We start from the raw sequence: 12,010 nt of genomic DNA, 5'->3' as shown, positions 1-12,010 counted from the left end.
ACTTAGCTATTCCTGCAATTGTTATTTTTCTTCCCTCGCTCACTTGTAGAACATGGTGATTAAAGACGTTGTAAGCAGTGAGACTCAAGACTATTTTTTCCCCCTCAAGGTTTATCTTCTCCAGCGTTGGGCAGTTCTTAAGAGAGAATTCTTGCTAGAACACAGTGGAAGCTTTTAACATCACTTGGGTCAACTCTGCTCCTGGGAACCGTGGGGATGAGTGAGGAGGAAGTATAGCTAAGATCAAGGAATAGTAGTGGACTGATGGGGAAAAGCTCTAGAGGAGTGAACTGCAGGAAAAAGAATAGGTGGGGTGAAATAACCCCTTATATCTCATCTAGTGTTAAATGTATAAATCACTTTAATGCATTCGATGTGTATTTTTGTATCACAAATTTCTCGCCTAGCTACTGTGACCAGCTGAAGATCTCTGAGAGCACCCATGTGTTGCAGCCTTTCCTGCCGAGCATCCTGGATGGACTGATCCACTTGGCAACTCAGTTCAGTTCGGAGGTCCTGAACCTCGTGATGGAGACGCTCTGTATCGTCTGTACGGTGGACCCAGCATTTACAGCAAGTGTGGAGAACAAAATCTGCCCCTTCACGATTGCAATATTTCTGAAGTACAGCAATGGTACGTGTTCAAGTTACATTCTCAAAGTATGGTTGTTTTTGCTACTGAATCCTGTTGCTGAAAACTTAATAAATGATAATTTGAATGAATACTGATTCATTCAAAGGTAAAGCTAGAAGAGAGACCTGCCCCTTTGCCTATTCAAAATAGTGGTAGCAAAAACTGAGGTGTGTTTGTAAGTATGTTTTAGTAAATGGTGCTTTCTCTGTCCAGATCCAGTTGTTGCTTCTCTTGCCCAAGATATCTTTAAGGAGCTCGCTCAGATCGAGGCCTGCCAGGGTCCGATGCAGATGAGGCTCATACCGACTCTTGTCAGCATCATGCAGGCCCCTGCGGACAAGATCCCAGCAGGGCTTTGTGCAGTAAGTGCTACATGGTCTCAGCTGGAGAAGATTCCCTGTGCTCTGGGGTGTAGGAGGACTGGTCTGCAAGGAATAGCCAGGTTGCTTTTAAACTGCTTTGGAACAATGATTTCAATCATTGGTAGAAGTTTCTTTGTGGAGAGGAGGCAAAGTGCAGGTGGGGGGAGATGCTTCCAAAGTTAAATTTGAACTGCCCCTCTGGCCTTCTTCAGTCTCTGCAGTGTATCCCTGGTCATTGTGCTTTGACATTTGGTGGAATGTTTTCCAGCAGGGTATGTTACTATTCCTTGCACTTTTTTCTAAGGCTTTTTCTGATTTATATGTCACATATGTATGAATTGCTGGAGGTAAATTGTACAGGTTTGTCCTTTCTATAAAAAGCCAGTTTAGGAAAGATTAAGCATTGATTATGTAGAATGATTGTACCAGAATTAAACCCAATAACATCTTTATCAATATGCTTATAATCTGCCTATTGATTGGTCTGACTGTAACAATCATTCATGGGTAATTAAATTTAAATCAATATAAACAAAATGGAACAAGTCAGCTAGAAGAGTTCTCCAGCTGTAACGATTAGCATCAGGGTACCATGAAACTGTTTGCCGTGTTTAAGTGGTTACACTGCTTTTAGTGTTTGAACTGCCTTGGGAACTCTTACAGCACACACCAAGTGTCCATGTCAAGTACAATGACGCTGTGGGTGCATGACTCCAGGGTCCTCTGATTTTAAAAATATTCTAGACTGTAAAATTGGGATGTGATCGCAGTGCTGGCTTACATCCCTCCCGCTTACGCCTTTGATGCTGGGTGGGTAGTGCTGACTTAGTGTTCTCTGGCTGCTGCTGTAACAGTGCTTCTCTTTGTGTTCCTTTCAGACTTCTATTGATATCTTGACCACAGTTGTGAGGAATACAAAACCTCCTCTGTCCCAGCTCCTCATCTGCCAAGCATTCCCTGCCGTGGCTCAGTGCAGCTTGAACACAGATGACAATGCCACTATGCAGGTAACACTGGGGAGCAGTGAGGATGGCAGGGCTACACAGGTCCAGGAGAGGTGACCAAGCAAGACAGGTGACATAGCGTAGTCTTTAAGGGAGCCCAGGCACCTCTCCAGGAGTCTCTGCCACCTTCAGTTTATCATGAAAGTACTGCTGTTCAAGGGCCTGCAATTACTTTTACTGATCATTCCTTAATTTGGACAATCGGAGTAAAGCAGCAGCCTTGACTTTTTTTCTATTTTAGGGCTCTGGAGCACATTAAAAAAACCCAAAAAACCCAAACGAAAAGACTTTTCTTCCCCCGTAATAACTTCCATCACACCTAAGAGTGGCAGAGACCGTCTTCAGGCACAGGGAAGCAAGAGACGTCCTGCGCAGAAGACCTCCTAGACCTCCCCCTTCTAGCACTTTTCTCCTGTACTCATTTGGGTGGGAAGGAGAGGGCAAACTTCTTTACTGTCTTCATCTCCCACTTGTTAGAATCTTCTTGGAATTTCTCTGAGTAACAAGACTGGCACAAAACTGCAGCTGCTTTAGGTTGTCCTTGTATTAATATAGATAATCTTCTTGAGAGCTGCCTGGGCAGTGAAGAGTTTTGTACTTGATAATGAACTGAAGTGCGTAGAAATTATTTTTAAACTTAGACACTCATTTTACTGCACATTAGAGAGCTTGGATCTTTTACAGATGCCACTACTTTGCCCATTGTTTTCATGTTGGTTGAGGGTCTTTTTGGGGTGATGACAGGAGATGTCTTCCCACACCTCCCTGCTTTCTTACCTAGAAAGGATAATTCTTACATGATGATTTTCTTGTTCAGAATGGTGGCGAGTGTCTGCGTGCGTACGTCTCGGTGGCACTGGAGCAAATCGCACAATGGCATGATGAGCAGGGCCACAATGGACTGTGGTACGTGATGCAGGTGGTGAGCCAGCTTCTAGATCCAAGGACCTCAGAATTCACCGCTGCCTTTGTGGGCAGGCTGGTCTCCACTTTAATTTCGAAAGCGGGAAGCGAGCTGGGAGAGAATCTGGACCAGATCCTGAGAGCTATCCTGAGCAAAATGCAACAAGCGGAGACACTCAGTGTGATGCAGGTGAGCAGGCTGGGCACCCAGGAGAATAGGCAGAGGTGTCAGGAGAAGAAATTGTTGTCTTTTTTTTTTTTTGATTGTATGCCTGATTATTTATGGCTACTGCAATTGGAGATTCTACATATCTTCTTGAAGTAATCAGGAAAATGCCTGCTCTGTTCATAGAGCAGGGTTGTCTGCGTTCCAGTGTAAGCCAGGTTCTTACGGGTAAGCTTTAACACATCTTGAATGCGTTATGACCTTGTGCTTGCAAACAGTGAACCTTTAGAAGGGGACAAGTGTTGCCCAAGTATGGATGTTGTGGCAAAGGCAGCACGTTTTTAAGTGGTTTTGTCCTGTATTTGGAGGATAAATGCCTGGGAGTTGAGACAAAGTGAACTTTTGGTGGCTGGGAGGAATAGTTGGCCTGCATCAGATGAGAGGCCAGACAAGAGCATCACCATCTTTTCTAGCCTTGACTACTTCTAGTGGCACACTTCTGTGGAATGATTTTATCCCACACTGTTGATTCTTAAATGTTCACAATGGCTCTCACTTTGCCTATTTTTGGATTTTAAAGATGTGGAAGCTTAAATCTGAAGCAGTCACATGAAGCCCCTGTAGCCAGGGGAAGAGAAATGAGCCCTTCACAGTGCTGAATCTCTTCCCTGCGTTAGCCTGAAAGCTGGACCTCTGGAGATGGGCAGCTTTTCCCCAAGGAAGCCTGTGGGGATGCCCTCAGACTTGGAGAATGACATTTAGACATATGCAGCGTACGAGTTCTACTCCTGATCTTTAAGACTCAGGCTGTAAAACTGCATCTTCTAAAAAAAGCTTTTCTAAAACTTGCAGTTCTTTGCTGAAAACTTGTGTTCAAAGTGCAGTCAGAATTAGAAAAGTGCTCCTGAATGATGATGCGGTGATGTGGGAGAAGAGTGTTCCTGTGGTAGAGGTGATGATGGGAAGTCCCTGAGGCAAAAGGGGAAGAGACTTTGGGCCTGACTTTGGGCCAATAATTTCTGGTTTTAGCTTGATAATGAGACACGTTTCTGCTGGGGAGGCGCAGATTCAGAGCTCTGTGTGTGGAACCATGTGTACGGTGTCTGGTCCATCGAGCAGACTTGGGCAGTTTCAGTGTCTTGAGTGTTGCCATATGATATTTTTGCTAATCAAAAGTCAACTGCAACCTCTGATTTTTTTTAAAATAGGTTTTTAATCTTTACTTCAGGATGGTTTGTTAGTTTAGGGCATGGGTATGAGTAAACTTATTCCTGCTGGGGTTTTTTGGTGCTGTTGGCTGTAGCTTGTATAGCACAGAGTGTCTCACAGAGGGTTGTACTTTCTCTTCCTCCTGGGGTTGGTAAGCACAGTCTCTACTCTTGCAGAAAACTCAGTTACTTGAATATTTGATAAAACATTTTCAGCTATTAGATTATGTACAGCTAACATTTCCTTTCTCCTCTGGTAGTCTTTGATTATGGTGTTTGCTCACTTGGTTCACTCACAACTGGAACCACTCCTGGAGTTCCTGTGTAGTCTCCCCGGACCGACAGGCAAACCTGCCCTGGAATTCGTCATGGCCGAGTGGATGAGCCGACAGCACTTGTTCTACGGGCAGTATGAAGGCAAAGTCAGGTGGGATGTTTTCATAAGCAGGATCCGTGCATTACCGTTAGCTGACTGATCGTCCCAGTGCAATTAAATGCACTGGGTGTGAGGGAAGGGGGAGCCGGTTCGGACCGGGATTATTGTGTGCCAGCGTTGGACAGAATTCATTTTTCCCTGCACTGTCAGTTTGGCTCAGGAGAGCCGTGGGAACTGGAGCAATCGCTGATCTTCCTCTAAGTGCTCCTCTTGCTGTCTGGTGCCTCTCTGCTGTGGAACAGGGGGCCGCAGGGGAAAGGGGTGTCTCCTGCAAGGATGGGAGTGCTTTTGAGACTGAACTTATGTGAATGGGATGAGAATAGCTTCCACACATGAAATTGCCTTTATTCCTGTAGAGTTTCAGGGCATTGTAGAGGGTTTCCTAAGAGAATCTGGTGATTTCTTGTTGATTTACTGATCTCTTAAAAGTCAATAACAGTTTTCTCTCCCTTTTGCTGTAGGAGCACATTTGTGTTCTGGTCGAGGCTGAGTACTATATTCCAAAGCATGAAATGCTCTGTATCAATTTAAATTTTGCTGCAGCTGCTGCCTTTGATTTTTCTGGAAATACGAAGCCTAACGGACCACTCTTAGGGGTCTCACCAGCTGTTAACTCACTTCTTAGTATGTGTTGGTGTGTTATCGTTATAAGGTGGTCAGCCTGTGAAATAAATAATAAGAAAAAGCATGTTTAAAATGGAAGTCTGTGAATGATCATGGAGAACAAGAGACAGTCTGATGTGGGGATCTGATGCCAGTTTTGGTCACACTTGTTCTGTTTCATCCCTAAGAGCAGTGGTTTATCCCCATTTTGACAGGGCAGGGTTGTCTGCAGGATCCCCTGAGACAGGGGCCACAGGGAAAAGCCGGGGCTGACGCTGACAGGGAGAATAAGGTTAAACTTTGTTGGTTGGTGCTGTCTCCATATTGTCCAAGATCACAGCGATTTGTGTACAGATGACTTGGTAGGGCTCCACACTATATTAAACACTTGGATTTGGTTATTTACAGTGATTCTCAGCGTGCATTGGAAAATGCACACTGAAGAAAAGCAATGCCTGCTCAGACCACCGTCTTGTTTAGAGTTAGTAAAAGTAACGTGAAGATTGCTGACACCTTCCATGTGCCGCAGTCCACATCCCTGCGAGTGACAGGTTGAAGAAGTGGCTGTTTGCTCACTTGTGTGATGAAACAATGGGAAAACTTTGGGCAACTCGGGGGTAGCATGTAAGATCGGGGTCCAAACCAGCAGTATGAGAACTGAGAGCTGTGGTGTGGGAGAGAAACAGGGTTTGAAATGAAAGCACAAAAAGAGGGAGTTCCATGGAACTCCGAAACTTTGGTTTGTGAAGCCAGGAGAGAGGTTTGTGAGTGCCAAGCCTAAAGTGGTGACCTTAACCTGGAGTCAAAGTCATCCTCAGTATGGCTTGAAAACAGCCTGGAACTGGAGAAGGTTTGAAAGTGTGGCATAGAAGTCTGAGCAGCAGAGATGGAGAGAACACATAAAGATACCAAGGGAGCAAGCTACAAGGTCTGAGTGTAGCTGAGCTGTGAAGGACCAGACGTGAAAAAGAGCTTTGAGACTGGAGAAAAGTAGAAGAGATGTTCATGGCTGTGGATCAGGCAAATTACTACTTTCTTGTCACTGCTTTCCTCTTAATTCCATCTTCATCTGCATGTGATGCTTCAGGAGTTTGTTTAACCTTGTGGCCCTTCTGAACTGGAAAAACCTTCAATGTATATAAACCGTTTGGTGGTGCTTAATCCAAAGCTGTGTCAGTTTTTGGCTTGTTGTGCAGGTCAGGAGATGAGTCCAGCTTTGGGTGCTGACATAAAGCAGGAGAAATAGGAAAATTCTGTAATGCTTGTTCTTGGCAAAAGTGTGGACAAAAGGGCATCTGAATGTCTGCTCTGGACACATGCTCCTTATTAGAGGTTCACTGGGGAAGCCAGGCAGTTTGGAGACATTCTCATCTGTAATTTTCCTGTTCCCTGCTCCCCAGCTCGGTAGCGTTGTGTAAACTTCTTCAGTATGGCATCAACACAGATGACAAGCGACTTCAGGACATTAGGGTAAAGGGAGAAGAAATATTTAATATGGATGAGGGAATACGGACACGATCAAAGTCAGCCAAAAGTAAGTAATCAATTTGCTCTTTTTAACAGGTTTTTTTTTTTCCCCTTAGTAGATGCTATGAAAGGCTGTAAAATAGATCTTGCAGGTCACACAAAGCTGTGGGAGATTTCCTACAGAAGGTGCATGTTGTTTTTCAGAGCTAATCCACACATCATGTACTTAATGTATCCATTATTTGCTTTAATTCTGTCAAAGACTGATTTGGAAGACTCCTGATGTCTCTGATTTAATACAAGTGAGTGAGGTGATTATGGGATAGGGAGTTCTTCACGGCTATTTTGCACCATCCCTTTCCGTCTAATGAGATAGGATTGGTAATGTCACGATGCCTAGTAGCTTCTCTGAGAGGAAGGTGTGTTTAGTGAATGCAGAGATTTTAAAAATAAAATATTTAAAAATAAAAGTGTTTTTTTGATGAGACAGGCTTTCACAAATCCCAGCAATGATTTCAACAAGTTAGAGAGCGCTTTTAAGGAAGGCTTGGCCTGTCTCCTACGTAAGATTTGTCTTAGTTTTCATTGGCTGAACCCAAAATCCTTGGTTGGAGATTCCTGTGTAGTGATTTAGATACTACATCAGAGAGTGCACTGGGCAGATTTTTTTTCTGTGGACTGAGCCCCAGAGGGGAAGACACTGGGAGCCGCTGTCCTCAAAACCAGTACAAACCAAACAGACTCAGATATTGTCCAGTCGGATAGAGGAACAGTAATTGCTAGCATTTGAGCAGCTAAAGAGTTAAAACTAGTGCTCCCAGTTTCTTTATTTGATAGGATCTTTACTTTTGCAATTAAGGACAAACCCACTGGCTATCACTGTGGAATAATTGGGCCTTGCAAGAGCCCTGGTGAGGGAAAGTTGGAGCTTGCAGTGTCTCAGAACAGGCAGAGCCAGGCGTGGGAGAGCTGTGCCGCTTGTTTATGTGAAAGCACTGCTAGATGTGCAACAAGAGCTTTAGAGCAGAGTGCTTAATGAAGTCATCTGTAACTGTTTTCATTGAGTAGACTCACAAATTAATTGAGCTGTGAAGATTTTATATGCTTTCTCTTCATTCAAAATATGCAAGACTTGATATTGCAGTTAAGATCTTTGGAAATCTGGCTGTGAAGGTATATGGAAGGAACATTTGGGAGTTTTTGTCAGTCTCTTTTTCCTCCCAACCTGGAATTTTCTGCTCATCTGTGGGCATTTTAAATGTATGGTAAAATTAAAATCAAAACACCACAAAAAAGGCATATTTTAAAGAACTTTTTATTAAAAGCAGTATGAATACATAGATGTATGTATTCTCTTACAGATCCTGAACGCTGGACAAACATTCCTTTGTTAGTAAAAATCTTAAAATTAATAATAAATGAACTCTCTAATGCGATGGAAGCAAATGCATCTAGACAGACAACTGCAGATTGGAGCCAAGGTAAAATACTGGGTTTGCTTTTCCTCTTTGTGTGGCTTAAATCTACTTTATCTCTTGAGAAGCATTTCTAGTAATACGAAACTCACAGTAGTGCATTGTGTATCTGTAATTGCAAAGGCTTAAATAGTGATCCAAAGACTAAAGTCAGTCTATGCATTCTTAAACCTGAAAATCATTTTGGGCCAGTTCGGAAGATGAGATCTGACCATATGCCAATAAAATTATCCTTTCTTGGTGTATCTGGTTTGCCTCTTCTTCCTCCCCTACTTGGGGCGTCCGTTCTTGTAGCTGCTTTTTGCTTATCTCCAGTTCCTGAGTCGCTCATTCCGAAGGGCTGGTAAAGTTGCAGGTTTCCCTTCAGGCACCTGCTCAAGCAGGGACGTTCACCTGAAAACTACACAGTCCCCTGTAGAGCGATGGACAGACTGGACCTCTTAGATTTTAATTTATTTATAGAAATTTTGTTTTTCTAAACAGATGATTCGAATGATATGTGGGAGGATCAGGAAGAGGATGAGGATGAAGATGAAGGCTTAGCAGGACAGTTCTTATCAGATATTCTTTCCACTAACAAGTATGGTGAGTAACAGCTTGAAAGCCCATACTGAAAGTGAAAATAGGGTAAACGACATCCTAGTCAAAGTTTTCTTTCCATGACAGCAGGCCAAGGGAAGGAAGTATCACACTGGGATTTTGAATAAGGACTTTTTTCTGTAAGAGGGAGACACGTCTTTGAATAACACGATGGTTAAATAACTGCATTTTTCACCTGAGAGTTCAAATGCTGCGTAGGCTTCATGTTGCTGTGAGGTTCATGCAGGTATTTCTTCTAAAGAGAAAACTGATGCTTAAAGATGTAGTCATGACCTTGGAATGACAGTGTAGCAGTGGATGAGCTTGTTTATGGAGTGACCTTGAGAAATAATAGCTGCATAAAGATGGAGTGGGTATAATATCTCCTTTAATATCTCCTTTCCTCTGCTCTCCAGTTTGCATATAGTCTTAGAAGAGAGAACCTTACAGGCAAATAGAATAAGGGAGACTCCTTACATTAGCACAGAATTGGAAATGTGTTGCCCTGACACAAGGTTAAGGCATAAGCTAATAGAGCACGTAACTAACAAACCTGCTTGCCCAGTATCCCGTGTGTGCTCGTCTCGCCTGCGCGTCCCTTGAGACTCCCACTATGACCCTCCTTGTTCTGGCTGTTGTGTTTTCTGATCAGCTGAACTTAAGGAGCGCATATTCTGGATGCCAGCTTTTTTACCCAGCAGCGCTGAAACTATTTCTTTTTGGATCCTTGGATTTCAACAGTAGTCTCATAGAATACTTCCTGAGATATTTTGCTCTTTTTCATGTTAAAACCTGCTGATTTGCCTCTGACAGATGAGGATTACTATGAAGATGATGAAGAGGATGATCCAGATGCATTAAAGGACCCTCTTTACCAAATAGATCTCCAGGTGATGCTCTAGAATGAGTTTTTTAAATGAGATTCCTATCATTCTTTAAAAACTTAATTTTTCTATGTTGTACTTTAAAAAAACTGTAAACACCAGTTATTGATTGTTGTCCCGAAGGTACTCAGTTCGTTGAAGTTACTTTGGAAAGTGCTGAGTATCTCAAGAATGCCTGGAGCTATTTTTCCTTATTGGATCAGTATCTATAACTTGAAAATGTGAATGAATGAAACTTTTTGAACAGAGGGAGATGAGACTTCTACCCATGAGCTTGTCAGCCATTTGCTGAAGTCAGCCGTAGATTGGAGACTGAACGGGACAGAATGTCATGCTCCACTGGGGGATGCTCCCATCCAGTCTCAGTCCCTGTCTGGTACTTTGCTCCTGCTTTTTACCGCCACCTGGCAGCCATTTCTCAGCCCTTCCCCTCCACTGCCACCTTCCCTCTGCATCGCTCTTCTCTTCCCTGCAATCCCTGTGTCTGTCTTGGTGCATGTTGATGTTTATCTTTTGCTACGTGAAAGACAGAGAATTTCCAGTGAGGTGATGCTGACTGGGTCTCTCTCTCTTCCTTTCAGGCCTATCTCACTGACTTCCTCTGCCAGTTTGCGCAGCAGCCCTGCTATGCAATGTTCTCAGACCACCTCAATGAGAACGAGAAGCGAGTGTTACAGGCCATTGGTATATAAACCCACTCGAGAGACCATCCCGATCATATCTGAACAATATTTTTTTGGCTTATTCCACGTTTTATGATTAAACATAAAACATTTCCCAGTATCTACCTGCTTGTTACAGGTGGGTGATGGCCTTGTTGCGATGTATTGAGCCTCATCTTAACATGAATTTGCGAAGGGAAGGAATACTAAGAGAGCAGCAAGGACAGAAGTCTGTAGAGCTTTGCACATTGGTCTCACCATGGGAGCACTTTCATTTTTCACAGTAACTTTCCAGGAAGTTCTTAAAGATAAAAAAAAAAAAAAAAAAAGGTGTCCTTAATATTTTTAAAAGCAAACCGTCTCTACCTGTGAAGAGGCACTTAACTGAGTTTCCCACAGCACAGTTGGACAGAAAGGAATTGGGTCACTTACAGATTGCGTGGATGTATCTTGAGAAATTGGAAGGTTGTTCCTCTTCGCGCTCACATAACACATACAGGGTAAATATCTTGATCTTACAGCGTGACTTCTTTTTATAGAACTATAGACTCTTTTATCAGAGATGCCTGAATGGTATGGAACCATACCATTTCCAGGAGTTTGGATGGGAAGCTGAGACAATAAAATGGAATGCATATCCTCTTTCCTGTTGTGGATGGGGCTTTGTCGCTCACATCTGCCGTCTGGTCCCATGGGAGCAGTTCTTTACTAATGCTTTTGTGTGCACACGCTCGAAGGAAGCTACCACTTCAGTTTCTGTTCCTGTGGCATGTGGCTGCTAGAGACTTCGGGTTTATGGAACACAAGGAGCCACAATTTTTAGGGGAAAAAACCTGATTGTATTTGACGTATTTGTTCCATGACAGCCACTCTGAACTACTTTGCTTCCTTCGCACTCCTGTGTGTATTTTTATAGAGTGGTAAAATAACATTTGCAAATCAATTTACCCATAAGAACAGCGCGATGTATCTCACACCACCTCTCTGCCTTTGGTTCCCCCTTGGGGAAAATGAAAATAAAACTATTAAAATGTACATTGGTATCATTCTTATAAAACAGATTTAAAAGGAACTTGCACTTGTTTCCCGAAGTCACTTTTTAAAGACATATTTCTCCTTAGGAAACTTTCTCTATGTGCTGCCTGGAGGATGTTAGGGTATTTCACAGGAGTCATCTGGACAGAAAGGGAGTCCTGTAACGGACACATCTTCTCCTGCTTAAAAGACTCACCCATTATAGAGTTTCCTTTCTTAAGAAAGGTACTTGCTGTTCCTTTGTGGAATAACGTGCTTCGAAGTTGTATCTTAAAAACTTCAAAAGAGTAATTCTGTATCTTACTGGTCTAACAGAGTTAGAGCTTTTCACTTTTTTTACCAGGAGGGGATAATAAATTAACTTTTTAACAGACAGAGATGGCACAATTTGTTCAGCATCTGGGGGTAAATGACAAAGTAACTCTGACTAACCAGCCCTCGCTCCCCTCTCCCACCCCAGCCCTCCCCTTGTGCCCAAGAAGGGGCAGGACACGGGGAATCCCCATCGTTGCCTGCTGAGGGATCTGGCCCCTCCCGGAGTTCTCAAGGGTTTGGTGTGAATCGCTCTGTGAGAAGCTGAATTTGGAGCCTG

General features: G+C 43.2%; 1 protein-coding gene across 1 annotated transcript in view; it reads left to right on the top strand.

Moving 5' to 3' along the window:
• Nucleotides 1-11,458, top strand: part of IPO9 (importin 9) — a 38,442-nt gene extending 26,984 nt beyond the window's left edge. The window contains exons 15-24 of the mRNA XM_074163293.1: nucleotides 408-634; nucleotides 848-996; nucleotides 1,875-2,003; nucleotides 2,818-3,093; nucleotides 4,538-4,704; nucleotides 6,717-6,850; nucleotides 8,145-8,264; nucleotides 8,742-8,843; nucleotides 9,651-9,727; nucleotides 10,303-11,458. Of these exons, the coding sequence (XP_074019394.1) occupies nucleotides 408-634; nucleotides 848-996; nucleotides 1,875-2,003; nucleotides 2,818-3,093; nucleotides 4,538-4,704; nucleotides 6,717-6,850; nucleotides 8,145-8,264; nucleotides 8,742-8,843; nucleotides 9,651-9,727; nucleotides 10,303-10,413 (1,492 nt within the window). The 3' untranslated portion in view covers nucleotides 10,414-11,458. The remainder of the gene's footprint in view (nucleotides 1-407; nucleotides 635-847; nucleotides 997-1,874; nucleotides 2,004-2,817; nucleotides 3,094-4,537; nucleotides 4,705-6,716; nucleotides 6,851-8,144; nucleotides 8,265-8,741; nucleotides 8,844-9,650; nucleotides 9,728-10,302) is intronic.
• Nucleotides 11,459-12,010: the final 552 nt, after the last annotated feature.

Source organism: Numenius arquata, chromosome 24 (genome assembly GCF_964106895.1).
Source record: "Numenius arquata chromosome 24, bNumArq3.hap1.1, whole genome shotgun sequence".
Taxonomy (NCBI): Eukaryota; Metazoa; Chordata; class Aves; order Charadriiformes; family Scolopacidae; genus Numenius; species Numenius arquata.
This window is presented reverse-complemented; position numbering and strand designations above follow the sequence as displayed.